At 40.7% G+C, this 11,417-nt stretch overlaps 1 protein-coding gene and 1 pseudogene across 1 annotated transcript; one reads left to right on the forward strand and one right to left on the reverse strand.

The window, feature by feature from the left end:
* Window position 1: 1 nt before the first annotated feature.
* Window positions 2–5,490, reverse strand: LOC129829942 (uncharacterized; annotated as a pseudogene).
* Window positions 3,090–11,040, forward strand: LOC129829928 (bridging integrator 2-like). Its single transcript, XM_055891950.1, has 12 exons — window positions 3,090–3,217; window positions 6,849–6,968; window positions 7,060–7,140; window positions 7,329–7,383; window positions 7,532–7,626; window positions 7,734–7,829; window positions 7,907–8,014; window positions 8,118–8,203; window positions 8,340–8,415; window positions 8,598–8,680; window positions 8,877–9,522; window positions 9,686–11,040. The coding sequence occupies exons 2-12, from the start codon at window positions 6,885–6,887 to the stop codon at window positions 9,737–9,739; spliced, it is 1,464 nt and encodes a 487-aa protein (XP_055747925.1). The 5' UTR covers window positions 3,090–3,217; window positions 6,849–6,884; the 3' UTR covers window positions 9,740–11,040.
* Window positions 11,041–11,417: the final 377 nt, after the last annotated feature.

Genomic DNA, 11,417 nt, shown 5'->3' on the forward strand with positions numbered 1-11,417 from the left:
TGTGTAACTCTGTGTTGTTGTCTGTTCACACTGCTATACTTTATCTTGGCCAGGTCGCAGTTGCAAATGAGAACTTGTTCTCAACTAGCCTACCTGGTTAAATAAAGGTGAAATAAATTAAAAAGAATGGGCATGTCTGAAATTAGGCAGGTGTTTGTCTAACATCTAACACACAATTTAACGTGCACATTACCAGTTAGAAAACATTGCATAGAGCTTTTTATGCTGAACTTGAATGGAGTTATTATTGCATGTGGCATATATATTTATTTTTTTCTGTTTATTTATATAATCACCTTTTGTAATGTCTACATGCTTAAGCAGTTTGATTGTACATGTTTAACTCAATTTGTCTTTTACATACTCAAGACTAGCCACAGTATAGTAATATTAATTTGGCACATTTGATAAATGTCTGCAGCATTCTTTAGCGATAATCAACTAACTTTAAGGTAACCATGCAGCTGTGTGCTTGGTGACTTGAGCACATTTTGCAACTTGAGGATACATTTGAACGAAATTCACCTTCCCTTGTTTCCTAAAAATATAACTTACAGTATTGGCCAATATGACTATCTTTGTTTGCACAATGGGAGGTTGGTTCTGACTAATGTTCTGCACCTCTAACCGCACTGAACACTTGAATGCTGCATCAGAGAACCAGAGTGTAGAAATTGTGGCATTTCAACAAGAATGTCAAATTTACTTTGATCAAAGCTTTTTGTGGACCAGTTATTTTACATGATCAATATTTAAAATTGTCTTTGTTTCATTATTGCATTTTCTGGTATTGCTGAAAACTTCAACAAAAGCACATGATGGTATACAGATCATTTTGAAGGCAGCTGGTCAGGTCTCTGCTCTACAATGTGTTCTGTTACGCCAATCTTGACACTAGCTCCCAGGAAGGGAAATGTCATCCTACGGTGTTAGGAATGAATTGGTCCTAGATGATATGCACAGTAACACTGTACAAGTAGGTCTACTGCATGAACTGCCTTTTTACATGCCTGGAAAGGTAGCGTTGAGAAATTTTAAAGAGCAAATTAATTTTCCTATGAACATAACAGTAAGCTATTGCACAGCAATTGCATGAAAAGGAGTTTATATCAAAGCATTTGTTCCACATTTAGAATGTCTGTCAGACTGGGTGTTCTCTGAATGATATGTTTCAAAAAATGAAGTTTCGGTGTGTGTGATTCGAATGAGAGACTGCTGGAGAGAACCAGCACACTGGGTGCTTGATGATTACAGTGGTCCTGTTCAGAAAGTTTCCCCTTGAGCCAGAACATCCTATTAGAAAGTGTGTAACATCAGAACTTGGGAATTGGCCAGAGGAGTGTTCTGGAAGGCAGAGTCTGAACCCCGCATCTCCAGGATGGGAATGCCACTAGCGTGACACAGCAGGAACCAGACAAACAGAGATGGCATACTGGGGACCCTTCATCGCAGAGCCAGAGTCCAGACCACTGCAGTGTCTCCCCGAGGTAGTAAGGGTGCTGTCCCACAGCCCGCTCTGGATGAACTTTCTCTGGGGAGAATGGAAAGCCTGAATTGAGGCTATTCCTTGGATAAATTAATATACTATAAAACAAACATACAAATACAGGAAGTTTATTCAATGTTTTGAGAGTGGTCGTGACTCATGTTTACAGCACTTTGTAGTGAGAATACTTTCCAACTACCCCACTGCATCCATGAGGATTATAAAAAAAATCAACCTCCCCTAAGGAAGCCCACCAAGCTGACTCACAGCATTATCTGGGTTCCCTTTGACGAGCCACTTCAGCTAGTCAGTGATGGCCTCTGTGACAAAGCCAAGGCTCCATATCCCCCAGCCCAAGTAGTCCCTCAGGCCCAAGGGCTCATCTCGCTGCTCACTGTTCAGCATGAGGGTGGGCAAGAGCGTCAAACACCCAGACAACTGAAAGGTAGAGGAATAAATAATTGACTGAACCATTGGTAGAATAGATCAAAGGTGTCTAAATAATATTTGCACACGTCAAGATTATGCCCCTACTCAACAAGACATTCACCTGGGACCAAAATAGAAGAAAACATTTGCAAAAGAGTACTGTATACTGTCAGTGTGCACTGGTAACACTAATTTATGTTCTCTCCCATTTGGGCACAATGCACACAACCCTGATATCAGTGGCTATCCTAATCTCAAATTTTTAAGGAGCAAATAAGACTGAGCAGTGAGTTAAAGTGGATTCCCTAATGGGCTACAGAGGGTTGCTTAAGGACGATGGAAATCACTGCTGTGGTGGCTGAGTGAGAAAAAGAAAAGCCGGTGACCATAATGATTCAAAGTACCTTGAACATTCCAGTACACAAAGAATGTCCCTGGGCTGTCTCTGACATTGTTAAACCTGTGATCCTTGCCGTCCTTCACGATACGCATGAAAAGGAATGTTCCAAGCCTGCAGAGGTTAGAACTTGAGTACCGTTGTCACATTATCCCCAGCATTATTCATTAACCCAACCATAATGACTCACAACCATAAAGGGTTCTGCAACACTGTGCTGAGCCAAGCCTTAGCCTTGGCTAAGACTGCTGAACTGATACACAACTTTGTTGAATGAAAAGCAAATGAGCAGAGAACACTAAAGCTCTGCAGGTGTTTATAACTTTTTTGTTCTTCTCCACTGATGGGATTGGATATTAGATCACAGGAGGCTGCTGAGGGGAGGACGGCTCATAATAATGGCTGTAATAGAGTGAATGGAATGGTATCAAACACATGGTTTCCAGTGTTTCCAAAATGTTTGATATCATTCCATTAATTCTGTTCCAGCCATTATTATGAGCCTCTCCTCCCCTATTAAGGTGCCACTGGCCACCTGTGCACTAGATTAGAAACCCTTTCACCCTGACTCTGTCACGCTTACCTTACTCCCCATGCTGTCACCAATCCAGTCTGCACATTTTGCCTCAAATGACGAGAGTCCCTCCCCAATAGCAACTCAGGTGGGCAAGTAATATAAATGTGCCAGACCCTAAAAAATAGAAGTTTCACAGTAAGGCGTGTTCAATTAATGTTTTACCCAGTAGCCTACAGACAGTGACAATTAGCTCCAAAGTTCAAGGGTAAAACTTTCGATGAGCACATACAGAGCAGTGGAGCAGCACAAGAAGACAGGTTAAAGAAGCTTGTCAAGAAATGCAATTAATTTGTTGCATTGACAAGGAATGCCCATTCAGTGTCTACAGGTAAGTTGCAGTGTTTTACATAACGGTAAAGTAAATTGTTCATTCTGAATGGCACTTACTGTCCTAACAGTTTTAACTTGCATTTTGACAGTTCATATGTAGACAAATCTGTCGGAACATATTATACTATAATAAGGCAAAAGCCAACAATTGTCACATTCAATGTTTTTTGGTTTAAGGCAATTCCATGGCAACAGAGTGATACAGTACGTTACAAAATTGCTACGCCATTTTTGTCGATCAAACATCTGCTATGGTAATGGCCAATTCCACGATAAGAGTGATGCTGATACACCCCGATTTTTCACTTTAAAATGTATACCAAACAAAAAACAATGATTGCAAAGTTAAACAACTATGCACAAGGATTACTTTTAACAATTTCAACTGAACCTCTTGCAAAAAGACATTTACTTGAAGAACAGTGCAGATTTCAAGTTTGGTAACAGAATGACAGATTGTGCGGTTTGTGTAATCATTGGGTTACCAAACTTTGCATCAAAACAAAAAAAAATAATGACACATGCAATAACTCAGTTCAAGCCTATCATAAAAAGTTAATGACAGAATGATGGCACAAACTCATTATTACCAAACTTTGCATTTGTAAATGTGTTTTTGTAAATTTTTCCGTGGAAATTGTTAAAAGTAGTAATTGTGCATAATTGTTTAACTTTGCAATCATTCTTTTTTGTTTGGTATACATTTTAAAGTAAACAAATCTGAGTTTCAGCATCAGTCTTATCGTGGAATTTCCCTTTACCATAGCAAATGTTTGATGATCGGCAAAGGGCGTAACAATATTGCATTGCTAAAATTGATCTACTGTACACATTTAAGTCGTGCGAGCTACAGAGTAACTATTTATGGTAAACATATCACGATACAAGTTGACCAATATCGCGCTACAATGTGACAATTTGTGGCAAATCATCTTGGAGTTTGGATCATTTTGGATGATTGCTTTAGCATTCTTATTTATAGAGGCTTGCAAGGGTCACTAAATCAGTTGGTGGTAATGTTGAAGTTTAAATAAGTGGTTTTGTAACATTGATATTCATCAGCTACAAAATGCTATACTTTCATTAACGTAAAAAAAGCCTAATTCCATTGCATACATTTTGTTTGACCGCATTATTGTTTATTTAGAATAGGCCTATGCCCAAACATAATAGATTCGATTACTTATTCAACCAATGGTTGAAATCGTAGCGATTCCCTGCAAACACGCCTCGGCGTGAATTGGTATGCTTCAAATCAACATGTTATATACCTGCTAAATCATAGAACTTCTCGGGTTTGAGAGCTCCTGATATGGCCCATCCAGTACACTGGATTCTCCGGTCTGTAGCTGCACATTTTGCTATGGTACTCCCTTTATCAGGTCCAGTAAATTCTATAACATCGGACCAGCCCCACTATTTTAAAACAGTCCTGTGTAAAGTTCACTTCCATAGTATGTAGGCGTGGCCAATGACAATTTGATAAGACATAGCGTCTTCTTCTTCTTTGGTGTCTTCTTCTTCTTTGGTGAGGTTTAACAGCGGTTGGCATCCAGTATGTTGCATTACGCTCCCAACTGAACTATAGTATAGCTCAATTACACTTTGTGATACAAAATCTCATTACAACCCATCACCTTTACTTTAACCCTATCTTATCCTACCCCAGGCCAACGGCCTGAGAGGATTGGACATTACCAGTCAACACATGCTGTAACTCTTCTGAGAGGATGGGACACTACCACTCAACACATGCTGTAACTCTTCTGAGAGGATGGGACACTACCACTCAACACATGCTGTAACTCTTCTGAGAGGATGGGACACTACCACTCAACACATGCTGTAACTCTTCTGAGAGGATGGGACACTACCACTCAACACATGCTGTAACTCTTCTGAGAGGATGGGACACTACCACTCAACACATGCTGTAACTCTTCTGAGAGGATGGGACACTACCACTCAACACATGCTGTAACTCTTTTGAAGTAAAATCTCGTACTCCCAAATATTTTTCTGCAGCTGCCACCACAACATATTTTTTCTGTGATTTATGTTCAATTTCTGCAGTACAGTTGATAACCATTGCTATGAACGCTAAGAAGCCAACCTAACTGAAGCATACTGTATATCTCTCATTGGTCTATCCCTCTGTGCTAGCACAGATATCCTCTCAGAATCCCTCACCCTTGACCCATCCTCTTCTACTTTCTTCACTGCCTCAGCATACGACACGTTCTGCACTAAACTTCCGATCCACAGCAACATGTGCACCCCTACAGTTGACACACAACTTTATCCACCAAAACGTCACAATCCTCTATCCCATGCCCTCCTGCACACTTCCCACATCCTGGAATTTCCATCATACACACTGCTGTGACATGACCATAAACGTTGCACCTGAAACAGTGCAGTGGATTCACCACAAGCTTTAACAGGATAACTGATATATCCTAACATGACCTTGTCAGGTAAAGACTCTGACTCAAAACTCAAAAGGACTGACAGTGACTCCTCTGTTTCACCACGCTCACCATCGGGTCTGCGTCGCACCAAACGGTGGGCGTCACAAACACCAGGAATCTTCAACTTCACCTCCACACTTAACACTACACCAGAAATAGCTCATTTTAATGGTGCCCTGTTCCTAAGAGCAAAGCAAGAAACAGATCTTGACCCAAGTTGTGTGACACGGAGCGCCCGCTAGTTCTGGTCAGAAGAAACACAAACAAATATGACAAGTCCACTACAGTTTACCTTCACTGAAACCACAAATGGATCCACCAAAAGGCAAGGATCCACTTTATCCAAAAATGGCACTCCTACTGGACCAAATGTATCTTTATCATAACCATGTGCATCAATGCAAGGCTCGGGCTCTGAGCTCCTCACACCTTCTACCCCTTCCATTTCACCTCCAGAACTCAAACTGCCGTCCAGCTCAACCTGTTTGAACTTGACACCAATCTTCCTTGACAACCTCTCACTTGTTATTTCTAGCTTCAACAGATTCAAACCCATCCTCTGCCTCCCTCGATCTCCTCTCTTTTTCTCTCCAATCCTCTGCCCTTAACCAATTATCCGACCCTTCTGAAAATATTCAAATTTTCCAAGCCAAAATCTATTTTTAGCCTCGAGAGAGAGAGAGACATGCTAAGCCCTGTACTCCCTCCACTTCAAACTCAAGCCATCACCAGTTCACCTTCCTTCCTCCCGGGCTAATAATGCAATACATTCATCAGACATAGGTGTGCTAAGAACACTGGGAACACAGGGGGACTCCCGAGTGGCGCTGCGGTCCAAGGCACTGCATCTCAGTGCTAGAGGCGTCACTACAGACCCTGGTTCAATTCCAGGCTGTATCACAACCAGCCATGATTGGGAGTCCCATAGGGCGGCACACAATTGGCCCAGCGTCGTTAGGGTTTGGCTGGGGTAGGCTGTCATTGTAAATAAGAATTTGTTCTTAACTGACGTGTCTAGTTAAATAAAAAAATGTAGTCATTAAAACTGCCATAGACTTTAGACATGTTTGATGCACTTTTGATATTGAGCTTAATAGGCATCTATCCCGATCTCGACTAATGTCTTAACTTGTCTTTCCTCAACCTCTACATTTCCAGGGATAAAAAGCTCAACACCGGGGAAAAGGAGAAATTATGGCAGAGGGCAATGGTCCAAAAGGAGGCCCTGGGATCTTTGCTAAAAGATTCCAAAGGCAGCTGAACAGGGGCAAAGAGAAGGTATACAGTACTTTAACTTTCTCAATATAATGCACAATATTATTATCAAGTTGTTTGTGGTTTGACATGTATAGTATTCCCTACTTTTTAGGTCTTGCAGAAGTTTGGAAAGACAGTGGAGACCAAAGATGAAATATTTGAACAATGCCTCCTAAATCTGAATGACCAACAGGTAGTCACCATGACAGTACAGTACTACACAGAGATCAGACCATACCATGTGTATGAACCTGTAACGATAACCTTAAACGGATATGTGATTTATATTCTATAGAAAAGGCCTGTAAATGTGCCCCAGTAAATCCCATAGATCCTATAGCCTACAGACAAGATGAGTCGCTCTATAATCTCTGTTTGCAGATTGATGGGAACCGGTTATACAAGGACCTGAAGATTTACCTTAGTTCTGTCAAAGGTAAACATTTGTTCAGTCTGTCTATGTTGTAAATTAAACGTGATCTGTATGATGTTGTCCATAAATTGCATGGTTTTCTATAGCTTTAGCACCATCAGTAGTGCCCCAGTCTGATAACATGTGATCCATGCTGTCGACATTTCCACAGGAATGCGGGAAGCTTCAAAACGTCTTTCCCAGTCTCTGTATGGTGTCTATGAGCCGGACTGGGATGGAGAAGAGGACCTGGGGGCCATTGTAGAGGTCAATCATAGCACTGCTGTCTTATTAAGGATGACATGCATGACTGTTGATTATTATTATGCACATTTCTGTATAAAAAAACATACATTTTCTCCATATGCCAACAGGGTGAAGACCTCCTGTGGAATGATTATGAGGCGAAGCTGATAGATAAGGCACTTTGCACCATGGAGTCTTACATAAGCCAGTTCCCAGATGTTAGGGTAAGGATGGAAACACACACACACTCCCTAAATATTTGATCTCACATGGGCATTATTCCTTTCCTCCAACCCCCCAGGAGAGGGTGGCCAAACGAGGCAGGAAGTTAGTCGACTACGATTCCTCCCGTCACCACTTGGAGGCGATGCAGAATGCTAAAAAGAAAGATGATGTCAAAATAGCCAAGGTCAGACAGACAAGATACTCCTGTCTACTTGTAATTTGCACAGCAATGATCATTTAAACAAAACTACAAACTCTCCTCGTCATGGTGCTTCTCTCGGGTACAGGCAGCTGAGGAGGTAAACAGAACCCAGATTGTCTTTGAGGACATCAACAGAGAGCTGAGGGATGAGCTCCCTACTCTCTATGACAGGTAAGGAGTCGGACGTCCGCACATAGCCAGATAGCAGAATGACAAATACATCATTAGGTCAAGTGTGTCAATGAAGAAAAAGTAGCGACAATTTATATGAATAATGTTTTTTCTTCTCTTCATTTTGTTCCTGAAGTCGAATTGGATGCTATGTGTCAGTCTTCACAGCCATCTCAAATTTACGGGACACCTTCTTCAAGGAAATGACTACTGTATGTGCAGGTCATATTCTTCTCAATAACTGGGGTGGGAACACAGTAAAAAAAGCAGTTATGTGGGGCTTTGCTTTGGTCTATAAAAAACTGAACTGTTTTGTCAGCATTTAGGTAACAGAAGCCCTAGCTCTTTCAGTTTATATCTATTCTTAAACTGGTGTAATATCCTCCTCTTTCAGTTCAACAGTGATTTGCAGAATGTGATGAAGGACCTGAAGGATCAGCATCCAGACAAGGATTTTGTCGTCAAAGGGTTGAATCAGTAAGATGGCTAGGATTTTACATCTCTCACCAGCCAGGTTTTTTTAAATTAACTTTCCTCCCATTTTGAGTCTATCGATGAGCTGTGGTCTGGGATGAACGAAATAGTGCGTGTTACATAAAGCATAACGGTAATTAAAGCAAAGTAAGCGTATCAACATGTAGTCATCCTATCCCTCCTCTCACATATCTTTCAGGACTGGCTCTCTGAAGAGGCGATCTTTCATGTCCCCCAGGTCGTGGAGCGCTAGCTTCTCTGACTTCCATCAGAGTTATAGTCCGGGCAAGTCCGGCACCCTCACTAGAGACAGGTCCAGCTTCAGATCCCTTAGTAGTCCTCACTATGATGAGTCACTCACCAGCACCCCTGCAGTCTCCCCACGGTCCCCACCTACTAAAGAGCCCTCTTCAGAGGCCCAAGACCTGGATGCAGATTCCACCCGCAGTGAAGGCCCCACTGCAGAGAAGAAACCGGAATCTGAAAGCAGGGATAACACCACCACAAAAGGGGCCTCTGGCAGCGGCCAGAAGTCAGAAGAGAAACTGACGGAGGAAGAGAAGGATGTGAAAGAGGGAGAGCCTCCTTCAGACCAGCACTCCACCACCTCAGATAAGAAAGGAGAAGTAGAAGAAAGCTCTTCTGCGTTGACAGCGAGTACTTCCGATGTGACCAACTCCAATAACTCAGAGAACGTTGAGCTCCAGTTCTCGGCCATAGACACCCCCCAGCTGACCATAGAGAGCCCTGTGGCCCCTGATGACTCTGAGGCCCACAGTGTGCAGAACGGAGCGGCTTCTGATGGCTCCGATGCTGACACAGAGACCACCGTGCTTGTCCAAAAGGTGAGACACACGTAACCTTTAATGACCTCTCGTCTGTAGTACATTTGATTTACATGCCGGTCTACTCTAATCAAGACAGGCAGTATAATAATGGGATTCCATCGACTGCTGCTAGGCCGTTTGGATCTACTGGTATATAACTTTTCTTTTCTTTTACTTTTAGGCAGCAAAATTACATATCCAGGAGCAAGAGGGTGCGAAAAATACTGTGGTTTAATGAAGGATCTCTGAGGAAAAGATGGTTACTGTCTAAAGTAACTAATTGAGTTATTATATTTAGTTTCTTATTTCCTGAGTTAACTGTCAAAATGTTTTTTATTTGTTCACAGAACGAGTTATAGTAATAAGGGAGAGTGGATGAATACTGCACAAGGGAAAATAGGATCAATATAAAAAGCCTTCTCAATATTACTGGAGGGATATAAGAATTTCTCCTGTTTCCACCTGCTGTCTAAGACCTGGAAGCTCTTGCTTGTGGACAATATACTTTCAACACAAACATTTTGTTTTTTAAATAAAATAATCAATGGTATGCCAATTTGTGCTTTGTTTAGGGTTGTGCCAGTATACACCCAATAACTGTGAATTGTATTTTAATTTAATTGTAGAGAAACAGCAAGTTCACTAAATTGTACTTGACTCAATTTGACATTCAGCTTTGCAAAACTGTGTCTCATTTCATAGAGCCCCACAGTGGAGGTGTCATAAACATAAAACCTAGCGGTCAAACAGGGAAATGGTTCCAATCATTTCCCCACCATACATAATTTTAGAAACACTTAAAATAAGGGCTGTGTTTCGTGTAGGCTTACCCTGGTGTGACATTTTGAAAAGGTCACCTTGTCCTAGAGAGATTTACACTGTTATCAAAATGTCATGCCAGGGTAAGCCTACACGAAACACAGCCCTTATTTTAATTGTTTCTGAAATCCCCTATGGGAAAAATGAATGGTGGAAAAACTATTGGAACCATTTCCCTGTTTGACCGCTAGGCTTTATGGGTATTATGACTCATACTGTGTTACTCTATATAAGTTTGCTAAATTGTACATGAAAAACTTGATTATTGATTAAACAGATAGCTTTTTATAATGTCTTGTTTAGTGACACAGCTGTTAATTGAAAAACTAAAATCAAATGACTAAATCAAACAGTGGTGTAAAGTACTTAAGTAAAAATACTTTAAAGTACTACTTAAGTAGTTTTTTGGGTATCTGTACTTTACTATTTATATTTTTGACAACTTTTACTTTCACTTTATCACATTCCTAAAGAAAATCATGTATTTTTTACTCCATACTCCATGACACCCAAAAGGTACTTGTTACATTTTGAATGCTTAGCAGGATAGGAAAATGGTCCAATTCACACACTTCAAGAGAACATCCCTGGTCATCTCTACTGCCTCTGATCTGGCAAACTCACTAAACACAAATGCATCACTTGTAAATTATGTCTGAGTGTAGGAGTGTGCCCCTGGCTATCCATAAATAAATAAAAACACATTGTGCCATCTAATATTTGAAATTATTTATACTTTTAGTTTTGATACTTCAGTATACATTTGCTTTTGATACTTTTAAGTATATTTAAAACCAAATACTTTTAGACTTTACTCAAGTAGTATTTTACTGGGTGACTTTCACTTGAGTCATTTTCTATTAAGGTATCTTTACTTTTACTTTAGTATGACAATTGGGTACATCACTGAAATCAAAGGTGTCTTTTGATTAATTTTGTTTTTATATAAAATGTCTCAAACATCTTTGTCCCGATACAGAGTCTTTATTTGTGAGCCTATAACTAGGTTTCTGTCCATTTGGCACGGAAAACAGATTTTCATGCAAATATTCTCAACAACAAAAAATATATATACTCATTTTCCCATGTTGACT

Source organism: Salvelinus fontinalis, chromosome 31 (assembly GCF_029448725.1).
Source record: "Salvelinus fontinalis isolate EN_2023a chromosome 31, ASM2944872v1, whole genome shotgun sequence".
NCBI classification, from domain to species: domain Eukaryota; kingdom Metazoa; phylum Chordata; class Actinopteri; order Salmoniformes; family Salmonidae; genus Salvelinus; species Salvelinus fontinalis.

Excerpts from the sequence above, each read along its gene's own strand:
- LOC129829928 (XM_055891950.1), top strand. The coding sequence starts at position 6,885 with ATGGCAGAGGGCAATGGTCCAAAAGGAGGCCCTGGGATCTTTGCTAAA. Across the intron at positions 6,969-7,059 it reads TGAACAGGGGCAAAGAGAAG|GTCTTGCAGAAGTTTGGAAA; the intron begins GTATACAGTACT and ends CCTACTTTTTAG. Across the intron at positions 7,627-7,733 it reads ACCTGGGGGCCATTGTAGAG|GGTGAAGACCTCCTGTGGAA; the intron begins GTCAATCATAGC and ends ATATGCCAACAG.